At 40.9% G+C, this 17,522-nt stretch overlaps 1 protein-coding gene across 2 annotated transcripts in view; it reads left to right on the top strand.

Annotated features, from left to right (window-relative positions):
- phf2 (PHD finger protein 2) overlaps positions 1-16,783 on the top strand; it is an 80,424-nt gene extending 63,641 nt beyond the window's left edge. Inside the window, exons 17-22 of one of the 2 annotated variants that reach the window (XM_061728200.1) lie at positions 3,946-4,112; positions 4,909-5,204; positions 12,385-12,480; positions 12,557-12,666; positions 12,740-13,055; positions 13,662-16,783. In XM_061728200.1, coding sequence (XP_061584184.1) covers positions 3,946-4,112; positions 4,909-5,204; positions 12,385-12,480; positions 12,557-12,666; positions 12,740-13,055; positions 13,662-13,750 — 1,074 coding nt within the window. In that variant the 3' untranslated portion in view covers positions 13,751-16,783. Of the gene's footprint in view, positions 1-3,945; positions 4,113-4,887; positions 5,205-12,384; positions 12,481-12,556; positions 12,667-12,739; positions 13,056-13,661 lie in introns of both variants that reach the window. The other variant, XM_061728199.1, reaches the window with a different exon arrangement.
- Positions 16,784-17,522: the final 739 nt, after the last annotated feature.

Below are 17,522 nucleotides of genomic sequence, written 5' to 3'. Positions count from 1 at the left end.
GTTACCGTAGTAACAGGCTCTCTGAACCTAACCTGGTCAGTTACCGTAGTAACAGACGCTCTGAATCTAACCTGGTCAGTTACCGTAGTAACAGAGTCTCTGAACCTAACCTGGTCAGTTACCGTAGTAACAGACTCTCTGAACCTAACCTGGTCAGTTACCGTAGTAACAGACTCTCTGAATCTAACCTGGTCAGTTACCGTAGTAACAGAGTCTCTGAACCTAACCTGGTCAGTTACCGTAGTAACAGACGCTCTGAATCTAACCTGGTCAGTTACCGTAGTAACAGAGTCTCTGAACCTAACCTGGTCAGTTACCGTAGTAACAGACTCTCTGAATCTAACCTGGTCAGTTACCGTAGTAACAGACTCTCTGAATCTAACCTGGTCAGTTACCGTAGTAACAGACTCTCTGAACCTAACCTGGTCAGTTACCGTAGTAACAGACTCTCTGAACCTAACCTGGTCAGTTACCGTAGTAACAGACTCTCTGAACCTAACCTGGTCAGTTACCGTAGTAACAGACTCTCTGAATCTAACCTGGTCAGTTACCGTAGTAACAGACTCTCTGAACCTAACCTGGTCAGTTACCGTAGTAACAGACTCTCTGAACCTAACCTGGTCAGTTACCGTAGTAACAGACTCTCTGAACCTAACCTGGTCAGTTACCGTAGTAACAGACTCTCTGAACCTAACCTGGTCAGTTACCGTAGTAACAGACTCTCTGAATCTAACCTGGTCAGTTACCGTAGTAACAGACGCTCTGAATCTAACCTGGTCAGTTACCGTAGTAACAGACTCTCTGAACCTAACCTGGTCAGTTACCGTAGTAACAGACTCTCTGAACCTAACCTGGTCAGTTACCGTAGTAACAGACTCTCTGAACCTAACCTGGTCAGTTACCGTAGTAACAGACTCTCTGAACCTAACCTGGTCGGTTACCGTAGTAACAGACTCTCTGAACCTAACCTGGTCAGTTACCGTAGTAACAGACTCTCTGAATCTAACCTGGTCAGTTACCGTAGTAACAGACTCTCTGAACCTAACCTGGTCAGTTACCGTAGTAACAGACTCTCTGAACCTGGTCAGTTACCGTAGTAACAGACTCTCTGAACCTAACCTGGTCAGTTACCGTAGTAACAGACTCTCTGAACCTAACCTGGTCAGTTACCGTAGTAACAGACGCTCTGAATCTAACCTGGTCAGTTACCGTAGTAACAGACTCTCTGAACCTAACCTGGTCAGTTACCGTAGTAACAGACTCTCTGAACCTAACCTGGTCAGTTACCGTAGTAACAGACTCTCTGAACCTAACCTGGTCAGTTACCGTAGTAACAGGCTCTCTGAACCTAACCTGGTCAGTTACCGTAGTAACAGACGCTCTGAATCTAACCTGGTCAGTTACCGTAGTAACAGACGCTCTGAATCTAACCTGCTCACTAGCAGGTTTTCTTCAATAAACCCTGAGTTTCTCTCTGTCTCCTCCCTCAGTGGCGTCAATTCAGCCAGTGGGCCTTTACGCAATACGCATCTGTTTTCTGCACCACTGACAGCAAGCGGCAGAGTTAGAGAGCAGAAAAAGTATCTGACAAACGCAATTTAACTCATTCTGTTCACTTTATTCACTATGTCAGTGCAACAATATCACAGGGACATCCCAGTTTAACTTCATAAGAGGGTAGGGTGATTTGATATCTTACCTTAAAACGAACTTGCATAATTAATCCATCAGTGGCTACAGCCTCGTTAATATCTTCTGCTGCTGGGGCAACATTGGACCATCACTTGCCTTTTTAATTTTTTTTTAATTGCGTGGTTGTCTGCTTCCTTATCATTTTTGTAAGTTAGTAACACTGCAGAGCGCTAAAAACGAGATTGATAGCGACCACTGTCTTCAGGGACGCTGGGACATCACATTTCAGGATATGAGGGGGGTACAAGTGTTGGGAAAGATAATACCTAGTGAAATCCATCATGTTCTGATATGCATTTGTAGTTATTTTATATGTATTAAGTAATAGAATACATCAATACAAATAGACACAGAATCTTTCCATAAATGTATTAAAAAAAAACATTTACATTTTCCGAAATATGCTCTCAATACTCGCCTTACGCACGTATTAACACTTCTAACTCCAGTGGCTTGAAGTATGTGGATCTTCAGATGCAAACTAATGTTTCCTCAAAGGGATTTTGTAAATGGAAATGTTAAATATAGTTAAAAAAAAAAAGAAAAAGTATGTGGATCTTTTGTTGTCGCCGGTTGCCATGGTGAATTGTTGTATCAGGGCTCAATTGATGCTGGCTTTTTATAGTTGTGGCGCACGTGCTTAACAGAGTTTCCGATCTCAGAGTAGATCCACTAATGGCGCTTTTGCATTAGTATCACTTCAGCTCGGTTCTACCCGTTTTGCACTTTCGCACTAGGGCTGAGACGGGTAAAGCCGCTCCAAGTCGATACTTTTTTCTGTAACCATTTCAGCCAGGTTCTTTGCGGGCTGAGCAGGGACTATTTCTGAGGTCACCACCCTCCTCGCCACCGATTGGTCGGGGGGCGGGACGTCACCACCCTCCACGCCTTTTTATTTATTTATTGGTTTAGTTGATAGGGACAATGCAGTTTAAACATAGTACAATGACAGCAACTGATGTTCTGCACATAGAGTTTCTAGCTATTGCTAATTTGCAACTCCTGTCCCTAGTTGGGCTTTTCTAACAATAAAATACAATACAAAAATATCTAGGACCTATGATACAAAATATAAAATTACATCTATTTAAAAACAATCACAAAAACAGTCACATAATCCCACAATCTCCACACATCATACACATACTCCCTCAGTCATTCACTCCCTCACTCATTCATTCCCTCTCAACACGCATCACAACACACACAGTAACATTTCAAAAGTGGGTACAATCTTGTTGTCTCTGATTGGTCGGGGGGCGGGGCCGGCAGACGTTTGAATCAGGAAGCGGGAGTCAGAGCGAGAGCGACCCGCGGCTCGCAGCGATTTTAATATAAAGCGCAAAACGTCTGTTTGGTGATCCAACTCTGAGGTGCAGATGTTCATAAACCTGGTGGCTGAGGAGAGAATTAAAAAAGGGATGTAGACGGGCTGTTTTACTCTCAGCCGCTCGCGGCTCCAGCTGATTTCTGATCAGCGCCGACATGAACAAAGCGGTTGCGCAATCGAGTACGTCACAGCAGCTTCACCCCAACCTGCCCACTTCTCCCCTGGCAGTGCGAAAACACACGTGTGCAGCCGTGTAAAGCCGCGCCGAGCCGAGTCGGGCCAAGTAAGTCCTAGTGCGAAAGTGCCATAAGAGTTCAGGATTAGACTCAGAGTTTGTTGAACCTGCTTTGTGAAACGGACCCCAGGTCCACTGTTCCAGTGTTCATCCTCAACCTTACCTGGGAGGCTGAGAAGTGGGTTCCTCTGTGGCTGGAATACACCTTTCTGTACCACCACCCTGGTCTCCCAGTCCAGAGACAATCCCCGGCATCCACGGGATATTTTAGGGGTGTGTCAACCAAGACAGCCCCACAACAGGAACTCAGAGCAGATCTCATTCACCCGCACGCCTTGCCACCCATGTGTCACTTTAAGAATTGAAGAATTTATATATATATATATATATATATATATATATATATATATATATATATATATATATATATATACACTGTATGTATGTTTATACTGTATGTATACATTTATGTATAATCTGTGTATACGTTGTCTCAATTTGTCCGTTCTAAATGATAATATGCAATGAAATTGAAATGAGCAAGTCATGAGACATATTAGACACATAACTCAAATGCAGCAAAGCTCCATTAAAGAAAGGTATATTGACTTGATATCGCTTAACCTAAAATAAAGTCTAAAGTCGTCTTTCATGTCTGTTTTTTTTTGTCCACTTTCTGATCAACCAGACCGTGGATTCTTCAGATGAAGAGACTCTACACATAGATACAGAGGCTAAACCTGAGGTTAAAAGTCGCACTTCTAAGGAAAAAAAAAAGAGTGGAAGTGCTGCAGGAATCCTGGACCTGCTGCAAGCCAGCAAGCAAGTGGGTGGGATTGACTACAACACTAACAGGTAGACTGATTTGATCCTGACATCATTATCTTCTGCCTCTACACTCTGTTCCATTCAAAAGCAATGAAGCTTTTAATCCTAAAGATGCCTGAGCTGCAGAGCATGCACAAAATAATGTTTTAATGGCTCCCATGAGATCTCCTTTCTTCTCAGTAAATTAATTTTAGGTCTCTTTAATGGGCTTAGTCACTGACAAACAAAGGCCTTGCTCAGTGACGACGTAATTAAATAAAAAAGCTGAATTTCATAAATTTTCTCAGAGCTGGAAAATCAAAAAGTGTCTGGGCCAATAGTTTACAAAACTGTCAGCAGTTTGTGTTAAGCTAGTGTTTGTTTCATCCCATGTTAATCTATCAAATCATTCGTGGCTCCAGGCTGTTCCCTTTGCCGTTTGCTGTTTGCTGTTTCATTTAGCAGTTGATGGTCTATTTCCACCACATTGAAAGCTACAAATGAGCAATGAGAAAGTAAGGAAAAAAGAACTTGCTGAAATGTTACATTTGTTAAGGCTTTTCAAAGGGAATGAAGTGGCTGTAGTTCACCAACGGTTGATAATCATTTTGGTGTTTCAGTTCGGTAGCTAATAGCTTGTATGAAGTAACTTTTCCGGCTGATTGTTAAAGTAATCACATGTCCATACATGACATTCAAATTTGGCAGTTTGACTTTCCTCTTAAATGTACAGCTATATCTTTCTTTTTCTTCACCTCTGTCAGCATCTTGACTACTGTGTAATGGTTGTGCTGTTGTGTATTTCCTATTGACATACTTACAGTCAGCCGCCTGCGTCTCCCAGCACACAGGAGGCCATTCAGGGCATGCTGTCTATGGCCAACCTGTCATCTTCTGAGAGCTTGCAGCAGCCGTGGAACAACAGCCAGTCCAAAAACAATAGTCAGTCGAAGAACAACTCATACGGCTCGCAGGGCAGCAAGAAGACCAGTGAAGGAACCAGTGGTGGTGGAAGCAGCAACAGTAAGCGGCCAACGAAACGTCTCCCTAAGCAACCCAGGAAAAGTAGCAGTATTGAGAGTATGGATTATGATGATGATCAAGATCACATGGATGCATGTTTCAAAGATTCCGACTACGGTGAGCAATAAGAAATTGCCTCTTCCCTTTGCATACCGACCGTTGTTTTCATGTTTGATAGAGGTGCCGACAAACATCACTGAATTAATTTGACACTAAAGAAAAATTGTATGCTGTTTTCAACACTAACATATCCGTTAGTATTACTAGAGAAGGAATCCGCTGATGGTTATGTAATCAGTGCTCTATATTCAATGTTGTGGTAGCTGCAGACAATCTGCCAAGTTTCCCTCCATTATGAAAATAAAATAGAAAAAAGTACTTTACTGAAACTTACAGCCCAAAAAGCACCAAAATGCTACACATTAGGTTTGGGGCCCCAAAACCTGATTTGGAGCCTGTCAGTGGCTCTTGTTATTTATTTGTTTGGTTTTTACCTCTGTTTTTATTATTATTATTAGGGCCCAAGCATTGACAGTGCGAAGGCCCTATTGTATCTGTAGGAAATGTTTTTCTTCTCGTTTTAATTTTTATGACGAAATGAGGGCCTTTTTTTCCCCCTAAACGGGCTCCAAAAGTCACCAAATTTTGCACGCAAGCCAGGCCTGACGAAAAATTTGATATTTAATGGTTTGCATTAATGGGCGTGGCAAAATGGCTCAACAGCGCCCCCTAGAAAACTTTGTGCCTCAAGCCCCACAATACGGTTTGACGTACATGCACGAAAATCGGTACACACCTGTATCATGGCACAACTTAAAGAAAAGTCTCTTGGCGCCATAGCCGAAACCGAACAGGAAGTCGGCCATTTTGAATTAATTGTGTAATTTTGCCGCAATTTATGCCATGGCAGTTAATACGGCCCGAACCGTAACGTGCACCCCGGTGTGTTATACATCAAAATGTGCATCTCGGTCCTGCGACGACGCGCATTACTTTTCTCCGTGGCGTTACCGTGGCGACGCTAGATGCCAAAAAGCGCACCCACACTTCATCTGATTGGTCCATATTTGATAGTTCCTACTTTCTGCCATAACTTTTGAATGGTTTGACATAAAGACTCTTGGGTGGTGTCATCGGACTCGGTATTGAGTACTTGACCTTCATTGGCATGAATTAGCCCCACCCCTTCTTCTGATTGGTCGATATATTATAATCCCTACTTTCTGCCATAACTTTTGAATGGTTTGATATAGAGAGTCGTGGCTGGTGTCATCCACTAAATGTCCAGACCTGAAGAATCTACATTCAAGTCATACAAGCTTCCACTGCAGCCTGAACGTGCACAAGGGTGCGAGGGCCCGTTAATCGCTGCTTGCAACTTTAATTATTGTTGTTGTTGTTGTTGTTGTTATTATTAGCATTGTTAACATTATTATTTTAATTTAACTTTTATCTGAAAAAAATGTTTTTTGTAAATGTATTTTGAAAAAATTGATTTATCATTTTTTTCTTTATTTGCTTATTTTTCTAGGGTTTTGTTTTTAATGCTTATAGAAGTTTTGAGACAATGCACACTTGAAATTATATACATTTATAGCAGTAAACTACTCAATGCCGCTTATTGGGAAATCAATATCTGTGAAATACAGTTCTATTTTCTCTTTTTTCAGACATATTTTCTATATGTTTGATTATTTGATGTGAAAATGATAGGGGGTGAAAAATATCAATATTGATTTTAATTCCTTATATTACATATGTTACTCAGCTCTCAAGTGTTTATTTTTTGTTTCTTAGTTGAGGAGGTTGTAAAAGGCAAGTATGCATACACACTTTACATTCTATTTGGTAAATGCAAATGGACCAATGAGAATATACTGTAATTAGCTTATTACACAGTATACCTTACTGACATTCCTGCTAACAGGTGCTGTTAAAAAGAAAAAAAAAAGATAGCTATGAGATATTTATAATAAATAAAAATGGAAATGGAGAAGAGAGGAAGGGAAGAGGAGAGGAGAAGAAGGGTGAGAGGCACCGCCCAGTGGATCATGTCGGTGCCCCCTGCAGCATAAGCCTATAGCAGCATATCTACCACCAAGCTATGTTTGAGACTAACTATTATAGTCTTGTTCTATAGCTGCAACTATGACTACTGACTAGGGGTGTAACAATATATCGTGCCACGAAATTTCGCGATACAAAAACGTCACGAAACGTGTCGTGGAGGTGACAAAGTGTATCGTAGGGGTGGGCGATATGACCTAAAATTAATATCACAGTATTTTTCATCTTTTGAACGGTGACGGTATAATATCACTGTATTTTTGGTACGTTTTGGGAGGAGTAGCCTGTCCTGTCCCTTTATGTGAATAAGGTTAATATTTTTTATAATATAATAAGTAAATGGTAGTATCCTTATCAAAAAGAGACATGGGAGAGTATTATCCATTCTCAACACATTTATTTGGCAAAAAACCTAAAGATCTTACACACACACATATATATATATATATATATATATATATATATATATATATATATATATATATATATATATATATATATATATATATATATATATATATATATATAATATTTATTTTTATTATATTTTAAATATTTTGTAAACCTGTCTTAAAATGTAATACTGGACCTCGGTTGGGCTGGTTGGACAGCGGGTGGTGGAAAATTTCCCTTAATTTTAAATACAAAACTTGACAGGTTTATGCCATGAGTATTCATATACAGTAATCCCTTGTTTTTCGAGAGGGTTACGTTCCAAAAAGAACCCGTGATAAGTGATATTCACATAGTAGCAACCCTTTTTTTTTTATAATTATTATACAAAGCTTCAAATTGCGGAGTTCAGCACCGCCTCGCACGTATTTCTCTGCTCTTCTGAGCCGCTGCATCCCGACTCGCGCTGTAGCGTCTTTTTCTTCTAAAGCCCACGGTACAGGTGTGTTTTATCGAGAGAAGAACATGGTTATGGGTATTTTTTTGTCACTCTTTTTTTCTTCTGGGCAAAAAGATTCTTTTAAACCGACATTCATTAATTTTTTCTCCATCTTGAAGTCTGTGATTCGTATTCCGGCAGGTTGAAACAGCGCTCTGCGCTCCGCTGCTGTCAAAGACCCGCCCCGCTCTACTTCTGATTGGCTAGTGTTAGTTTGGTTGAGAGCCAGAGCTGCTTTCCTCTCATTCCATTGGTAGACGAACTCGGTTGACTCAAACTTTTTTTTCTCTCTCAAACCTTTTTTTTTTTTTTTAAAGCAGTCAAACTCGCACGCCGAGAAAAAAAACTCCGTAGGCCTACGCCGGAGATCCGGCACGGTGCCGGAATACTTTAAGCCCTGCATTTCTTACTACTCTTGTCGTAAGGTGTAGCAGCAGTAAACGATGTCTGCAGTGAAAGCTGTAGTCTTGGGACCGCTGCTCCGCTGGTGCTGAGCGGAGCAGCGGTCCCAGCGGGACCAGCTGCTGGTCCCACTTGCGCTCGTTTTGACCCGGGTTGCCTCTTCATATTCACGGGCGTGCGTGTTTTTTAAGTGATGAAACAGGTTGCTTGTGTTTCCACCTCTTGCTGTCACAACACGGCAGCAAACCTTGCATATCACCGACGTTTTTAATGCCTTATTTAGGCTTATTATTTTATAATTGATTTATTACGGTATTGACGGTATTGCAAAATCCATGTCGTGGCGCAGTTTCACACCGGTGATGACTATGACACCGGTGTACCGCCCACCCCTAGTGTATCGCGATATTGGGTTATTAATATTAATCTATTGTGTTGACTAGTAAGGCGCATCCGACCACGCCTCGACCCGCGGACCAAAATCTTACTCCGCTCAGAAGAAACTAATCCCGTTTTGCGGTCCCGTTTTGAGGTCTGAACCTTTACTTATGTAGTCTGGTGTAGAGTTAAGCCTTACCTTATTAAATTAAACCTATTTCGGGTCGTGAGTAGGATAAACACGGGACAACTTCTGCGTGAGTTCCAGTGTACTTCAATGTCCGTTCAACAGCGTAGGATTTTAGAACATCAACACAGCACCTAGTGCTGTATCAATCCGGCCGATCTAAAACAGACTAATCACTACAGATAAACTGACTAGTGTCATTATAGTCCCTGATTTACAGAATATAAAGAATATATTTATAAAATAATGAACCCTGAATTACCAAAATAACCTTCTTAGCAAAAATAAATCTCCTTTTACACTTATAAGGTGAGCATGAATCAATCTTTTTTATGATGTAAAATTGTATGTATTTATTTACTTTTATTTATTTATTTAATGTTAGTTGTTAAATTTCTGGAAAAGAAAAAAGTCAAATCATACATGAGAGAAACTATTCAGTTTGTGGCAAAATATTTGTACTTGTATGAAACTGAAGATCATAATGCAAACCTGACATTTACTTTTAGTTCACTTTGTGGAAAATGGTTGGCCTGGCTTTCTCTTTAAAACTTAAACAGTTATAAAGAATTACAAACTGTAACAATAGGGCAAACGCACAGCATTGTTTTGTATTTTGTGTCTTTCAAATAAAAGACAATTTTTTCCAGTCATATGTTCCTCATTCACGGTTGTTAAAAAAATACTGCTATAATATCGTATTGTATCGTTATCGTGACCTCAATATCTTGTATTGTACCGTATTGTGAGATTAGTGTATCGTTACACCCCTACTACTGACTCTAACACACTAGAGTTTACACTACCTAGAGATTTACCAACACCAGCTAGAGGTTTACTAAACACTAACTATAGGCTTTACTAAACAGAAAGGTTTTAAGTTTAGTTTTAAAGGTGGAGGTGGTGTCAGCCTCCTTAACCCAGATTGGAAGTTGGTTCCACAGTAATGGTGCCTGATAGCAGAACGCCCGCCCTCCAAATCTACATCTGGATACTATAGGAACTACGAATAAACCTGACTCTGGGATGGAGAGCTCTGCCAGGAACATAAGGCACTATCGGGTCTTGTAAATACTGCGGAGCTAAGCGGTTTTGGGCTTTATACGCAATTTTAAATTGGATTCTGAATTTTACGGGTAACCAATGGAGCGACGCCAACACTGGAGAGACGTGGTCTCTCCTGCTGATTCCTGTCAGTACTCGTGCTGCTGCATTTTGGATCAGCTGGAGCCTATTCAGCAAATTACTTGGACATCCTGCTAATAAAACATTACAGTAATCTAGTCTAGAATATACAAACGCATGAACTAGTTTTTCTGCATCACTCTGCGAGAGGATTTTCCTAATTTTTGCAATATTACGGAGATGGAAAAACGCTATTTTACAAACCTGATTAACATATGGTTTAAACGACAAATCCTGATCGAAAATAACACCAAGATTTCTCACAGTTGCACTGGAAGCCATCGCAACACCATCTAATTCCTTGCTAAGTTGCTCTGGACCAAGAATGATAACCTCTGTTTTATCTGAATTTAGAAGCAAGAAATTTCTGGACATCCAGTCCTTGATGTCCCTAAGACATGCCTGAAGTTTAACTAACGGTTCTGTTTCATCCGGCTTCATAGACAAGTAGAGCTGCGTATCATCAGCATAACAATGAAAGTGTATGCCGTGATTCTGGAATATACTTCTCAATGGCTGCATGTATAAACTGAACAAGATTGGCCCTAGCACTGAACCCTGCGGAACACCATAACAGACCCTTGACTGTTCTGAAGAAACCTCATGTACATGAACAAACTGGAACCTGTCAGATAGATATGATTTAAACCAACGTAGAGCTGTCCCTTTAATCCCAACAACATGCTCTAACCTGTGCAGGAAAATGCTGATCTACAGTACAGTGTCAAAAGCAGCACTGAGGCCCAGTAGAACCAGTATGGACACTAATGCCACTTTTCCACTAGTCTCGCGTCAGCCCGGCTTGGCTCGACGCGGCTCCACCCGTGTGTTTTTGCACAGCCAGGGGAGAAGTGGGGGGGTTGGGGTGAAGCTGCTGTGACGTACTCGATTGCGCAACACCTTTGTTTGTGTCGGCGCAGATGAGAAATCAGCTGGAGCCGCGAGCGGCTGAGAGAAAAACAGCCCGTCTACATCCCTTTTTTAATTCTCTCCTCAGCCACCAGGTTTATGAAGATCTGCACCTCAGAGTTGGATCACCAAACAGACGTTTTGCGCTTTATAATAAAATCGGCGCAAGCCGTGAGTTGCCTCGCGCTGACTCCCGCTTCCTGATTCAAACGTCTGACGGCCCCGCCCCCCGACCAATCAGAGGCGTGGAGGGTGGTGACGGCCCCGCCCCCCGACCAATCACTGGCGCGGAGGGTGGTGACGTCAGAAATAGTCCCTGCTCAGCCCTGATAGAACCTCACCAGAATGGTTACAGAAAAATGTATCGGCTTGGAGCGGCTCTACCCGTTACCAGCTAGTGCAAAAACGCAAGACGGGGCCGTGGCGGGTAGAACCGAGGTGAAGCGAGACTAGTGCAAAAGGGCCATAATCCCTTATCTGAGGTCCAGTAGAACCAGTATGGACACTAGTCCCTTATCTGAGGTCCAGTAGAACCAGTATGGACACTAATCCCTTATCTGAGGTCCAGTAGAACCAGTATGGACACTAATCCCTTATCTGAGGTCCAGTAGAACCAGTATGGACACTAGTCCCTTATCTGAGGTCCAGTAGAACCAGTATGGACACTAATCCCTTATCTGAGTTCCAGTAAAACCAGTATGGACACTAATCTGAGGCCATAAAAAGGTCATTCGTGACTGGAACTGCTGTCTCCGTGCTATGTTAGTTAGTCATTAGTTGTAGATGACAGGAGCTTATTTGTTGTTCTTATTTGCTGTGTCCTTTTCCCTCTTGAATTAATCGTCTTTGTGAACCTCTTCCAAATACATATGTTTGAACGTGCCCAACTTGTTCATAAGCTATTAGTACAAGCTGTGAACAGCTATTTTACGTATTTGTTTTGAATTCCTAATTAGTGTCTAATGAGTTGCTTTGTACACTTCAGGCTGGGATGTAGATTCTCTCACCGACTCATACTCACCAGGGCGAGTCAGTGAGAGAGCCAGTGCTTTTGTAAACAGGCCATTTTTTCTGTTGATTATATAATGATCAGATATTTAAGTCTAGCTGTGAGGCGGTAGAGAGGGGCAGGCATTAACAGATGCATCACAGCTGTTCTGCACTGGAAATATTTTCCCTTTCAGAAAACAGACAAAGTACACTTGCTTAACATTCTGTGTTTTACATACGTCATTAAGAAGCTTCGTTGGATGACATCTGTTATGTCTTGGTTTCAGTTTACCCGTCATTGGAGTCTGAGGAGGATAATCCTGTTTTCAAATCAAGATCAAAAAAGAGGAAAAGTAGTGATGACACTCCATACAGCCCCACAGGTAGATCAATTCTCTAGACTTCTAGATGTTTTATAAATTAAAGATGTTCCTAACCCTATAATGCATGTGATTGCAGCACGGGTAGGACCTTCAATCCCTCGACAGGAGCGCCCAGCGAGAGACGGAGCCCGTGTGGCCTCCATAGAAACAGGTCTAGCTGCAGCTGCAGCAAAGCTTTCTCATCAGGTATGTTAGTTCATCAGCACAGATCATTCTATCCCAATAAGTATCACTAAAGGAAAAATATATTTTTCTATAGGAGGAGCAGCAGAAAACCAAGAAGAAGAAGAGAAGCACCAAAAAGAAGGCAGTTGTAAATGAAGAGATCCCAAAAGTTTCTCTGGACACTAGTTCTCCAGAGCACAATCTGGACTCCCAGGACGGTAGCCAGACGGACCAGGAGTTCAGCTCTGGAGCAGTCAAGTCCCCCGGGGGGCCCACGCCCATGGCCCCGGGAGTCTTCCTGAGCCAGCGGCGGCCGTCTATGTCTTCTCCCAGCAACAGCACCAACTTCACCAACACCAACAGCAACAGCACGGCAAAGGGAGAGCGTGTGGGGTCAGCAGACACTAAAGGTAAAACACAAAAAAACTCATCTTTTGCTAGTCATGAAGGCAATTTTGTTCTTGTTTGGCAACTAAATCCCAAATTTTTCTTCTTTTTTATTTATTTATTTATTTTTTAAGCAAAACTCGCACATTTTCCTTACCCTCAAGAATTTAGTCAGTTCTTCTAGTACCTTTGTCCCAGCTCTGGACCAAACGTTAGGATATTTAGCAAGGTTGTTTTGGTATAATCTACTAAACTTACCACAGCAAATGATAATTTACAAATGACAGTTTGGGTTGGCAGTTGCTGCTTGGTAATGTGCATTGATATTGGAGGAAAGAAACAGGTGTATGTACTCTTGTGAACAGAAAGTGTTGGATAATCATGTAAATAATCCTTAGTCTATACAATCAAGTATTGACCTTTGGTCAATCCATTTCAATTAAATGATAAAATATATTGTTTAATCATGTGAAAACTTACCTGTAGCACAGTAGTGACAGTATGAATAATAATTTCATAAGGCAAATTATAAGGCAGTTATACAGTATGTATTTTTGCAGCTTAAAGGGGGTGGGGGGGTTAATTTGGTATCCCAACTTACTTTGTGTTTTTTCTCATTCTTTCCACAGCTAAGCGGTTAAAGAAAGGCATGGCAACAGCCAAACAGAGACTTGGAAAGATTTTAAAGATCCATCGAAATGGAAAGCTTCTCCTGTAGTATTCAGCAGACTGTTGAAAGACTTGGAATTCATGAGCTAGGTCTGTCCAAAACTCACACCCTGCTCACTGAAAAAAGCCAACAGTTGAAAAAAAAAACTGACACAGAATGGGAGAAGAATAAAATCATGCATTTTTTCAATTTCTAAGAAGAACATCACTCAAATAGGTTTTTGCCTCTACTAATACTTTATAACGTTCAGATGTTAAATTGTACAGAACCTATTATGAATATTTTTTAAGAGAACATGTTTCATTTTCCTACAGATGTCAGTAAATCAGGGGTTGCTAAAACATTAAATAGAAGTACATTGCAGTCATTCCAAGTTTCTTTAAAGTATCCAACTCATGTATTGAGTTGCATGTGCATTTGGTTCCCAATCAGGGGGGTTGACTCTGCAGTGGATGCAGCTTATCATTGTCACACTAAGATGAGATGGAAATGTCCTCCCATCCTTCCCAGCCAGGATTCTAGGCATATTCAAAAATAAAGTTTTGATTAGCATCAACTCAAGCATTTATTTCTTTATGCGAATACTTAACACAGAGCACTAACAGCACAGATGTTGATCTTGTCATTGGATAGAAAATGAAGAACAACTGGAAAGCACAAAACAAATCAGTCATGAAGAAATGTGTGGACATGTTTAGAATTCAAATGTAGGATAACACAACAAAGGCCTGACGACAGGATGTGGCATTAAGCTAATGATAAGCCTCATCCATGTGGGGTCTGCAGTTCAATGAGGATACTTTCTCTCTTCTTTTGCTTTCACTGGTAGCACCGTCAGCCAATCTAGAGTCAGCTGCGTCTTCAGGCTTCACAAGGTTCAGTATGTAGAATGTAGCTTGTACATAGCTTAGGTTTTGTAGCCAGCATTTTGTACCAGTCTTTATTTACACACACACACACACACACACACACACACACACACACGCATACGTGCGTGCGTGCGTGCGTGCGTGCGTGCGTGCGTGCGTGCGTGCGTGCGTGCGTGCGTGCGTGCGTGCGTGTGTGTGTGTGTGTGTGAAAGCAGAGATTCTTTTATTTTCATTAGTTTGGAAGGTGCTGCCTTGAAAACAACTGAAGAAAATATTCATTTTGCTTTCATATGGCCTTACATATACAACGTTTATTGTATTGTGGTTATGTCTTGAACATGAGAAGAACTTTGAGGAAAAACGTGTGGGGGAAAATAATAAAAGGAACATACATTTTTTATGACCAGCCTCTCGTTCGACAGTATCCAGGAGGATTTCAAAATTATTTTACTGGCACCTTGTGAAGTGTTTATGTGTCCGTGATGTAATTTATTAATGTTTGTATCTTTTTTATACATGTAAAATTCTTGAGAGTTTTGCTTTTTAATATTTCATCAAGTTGTGACCCTCTATTTTATTTTTACTTTTTTTTATTTATTTTGGTTGTGTGTGTATTTGGGAGACTTCACAAATATTATGAGCATATTAGAATCTACATTGTCAAACATTTGTTGACCTTTATCCTTTCCCATTTCCAATGTGGATTTGTTTTACCCTAAAAGCAGCCTCATCCACACCTTCATATCATCCATGTTTTGGGGCATATTTCAGTCAGGACTTTTCCAGCACGGTTTAGTGTGGTCTCCTTCAGAGAGACAATGTTTTTATGTCATTTAAGAAATGACACTCATTAAGATCAAACTCTGCAAGATATATTTTCAGGTGTTTATTTGTACGGTATGTGCATTGCTTTGCTGTGGTTTATTTTTGTATGTCCAAACCATTAAATACATCCACTGTGCCACAACAGTGAATGGTACCTGTTGTATCTGTCTTCCCTTACTGTTATTAACAGTATTAGTAAGTATTTACAAACATTTTTGATCTGAATTAATTTTTTTATGTATTTAGATTATTCTGTTTGAGGTCATGGTTCACTTTTTTACGACGTGGAGAAATGGCAAACTTGAAGAACAAACATGCTATTGTTTAATGATATGATTGTCTGCCTTGTTTAGTTTTGCAATACAGTTAGTGTCGAAAACCTATTTTGTAATGTGTTCCTCTCCCACTTGCAATATGACAGCTCTGTGGTGACAACTAAAAGTGTCATTTTTTTGTGCTTCCAATTTTACTGCTCTGAACTCGTGTCCAGCACCACACTCATCCAAAAAGATGTTTCCCTTCTTTTTTGTAATGGAGATGAGGCCGTGCTCCCAGTTACTGTCACAGAGCACAGTTTATGCCACGTCATCAGTTTGAACTAAGCCAAAGCCGACCGTATTAAAACAACATTAATGTAAAGGTTCTTTCAAGCAGTCAGACTCGTTTTAACTGTGCTGAGCAAGTGCTGCTATTGTTAAATATGTTGCACAACAGTTCATACAAAAGATTATCAGACAAGATGATCCTTGAGTTTTTAAGTTTAAAGCTTGTTCTCACATCTGTTGTCTTCACCTCAGTATGAGGGATGTAGCTGTCAACACTGAGCTGGTGCAAAGACAGTGAATCTAATAATTGAATGAATGAATTAAGGATGCATTAAGAAATGCTGAAGTGAACTGTGACCACAAATGCAAGATTCAGATATTGAGGCATGTTCATGTACCCAATTTCTTCTTTTTTTTCAAAATATTTTACATTAATCTGTCATGTAGAGTTTATCAGAATATTCAATCCTGCTGAAAGAAAACAGAATGAAAAGGATATTTATCTTCAAAATGTGATTAATCACCAGTGGCTAAAAGAAAGGAACGAGGAAAAGAGGGTTTCTCAATGTCTAAGTCTAACTCTAAGTTTTACTGCATTAGATTTTCTGATATTTGGGGACATTTTTCTGTTATGTGACACAATTTTGGCCAATTTCAACTGAAGCTAGGCCACAAGTGCCAAAGACTTTGTTTTTATGTTAAAGGAGCTGTATGTAAGAGCAATAATAAAACGAATCATAAAATGACCCCGATATGTCAACAGACATTTAAAAATCATGTTCATTTCAAATACTTATGTCACTGACAACAGCACTCAAGCCAGGATATTCCAGTTTAAAAAGAGGAGTTGCAGCCCTCAACTGATGTTTATGTTGTCATTTTTTGTTTTGGCCTGAAGCTCCACCCTCCACCTATCTCCCAATCACCAAGTCAGTATTGTTTCTGAAGCTCCACCCTCCACCTATCTCCCAATCACCAAGTCAGTATTGTTTCTGAAGCTCCACCCTCCACCTATCTCCCAATCACCAAGTCAGTATTGTTTCTGAAGCTCCACCCTCCACCTATCTCCCAATCACCAAGTCAGTATTGTTTCTGAAGCTCCACCCTCCACCTATCTCCCAATCACCAAGTCAGTATTGTTTCTGAAGCTCCACCCTCCACCTATCTCCCAATCACCAAGTCAGTATTGTTTCTGAAGCTCCACCCTCCACCTATCTCCCAATCACCAAGTCAGTATTGTTTCTGAAGCTCCACCCTCCACCTATCTCCCAATCACCAAGTCAGTATTGTTTCTGAAGCTCCACCCTCCACCTATCTCCCAATCACCAAGTCAGTATTGTTTCGGCATCCGGGTTGCCAGCTCGGCTCTAATTATCGCAGCCATGGCAGCCTACGTTCCTGCTGCATTCTGCAGCCTACCTGGCAACCTCTGGTCGGGGGGAGGAGGGGGAGGGTACACGCCGCTCAACAATATTTTGAAAGTGACTGCAGTACCAGTTTTGGCAATTTCTTACAGACGGCTCCTTTAAGATTTTACCACTGCAATGTTTTTTTAGATACATTTACATTTATTTTTTTTCT

The sequence above is a fragment of the Cololabis saira genome, chromosome 8 (genome assembly GCF_033807715.1).
Source record: "Cololabis saira isolate AMF1-May2022 chromosome 8, fColSai1.1, whole genome shotgun sequence".
Classification (NCBI taxonomy): Eukaryota; Metazoa; Chordata; class Actinopteri; order Beloniformes; family Belonidae; genus Cololabis; species Cololabis saira.
The sequence above is the reverse complement of the archived record's forward strand: the minus strand, read 5'-3'. Positions and strand labels throughout refer to the sequence as shown.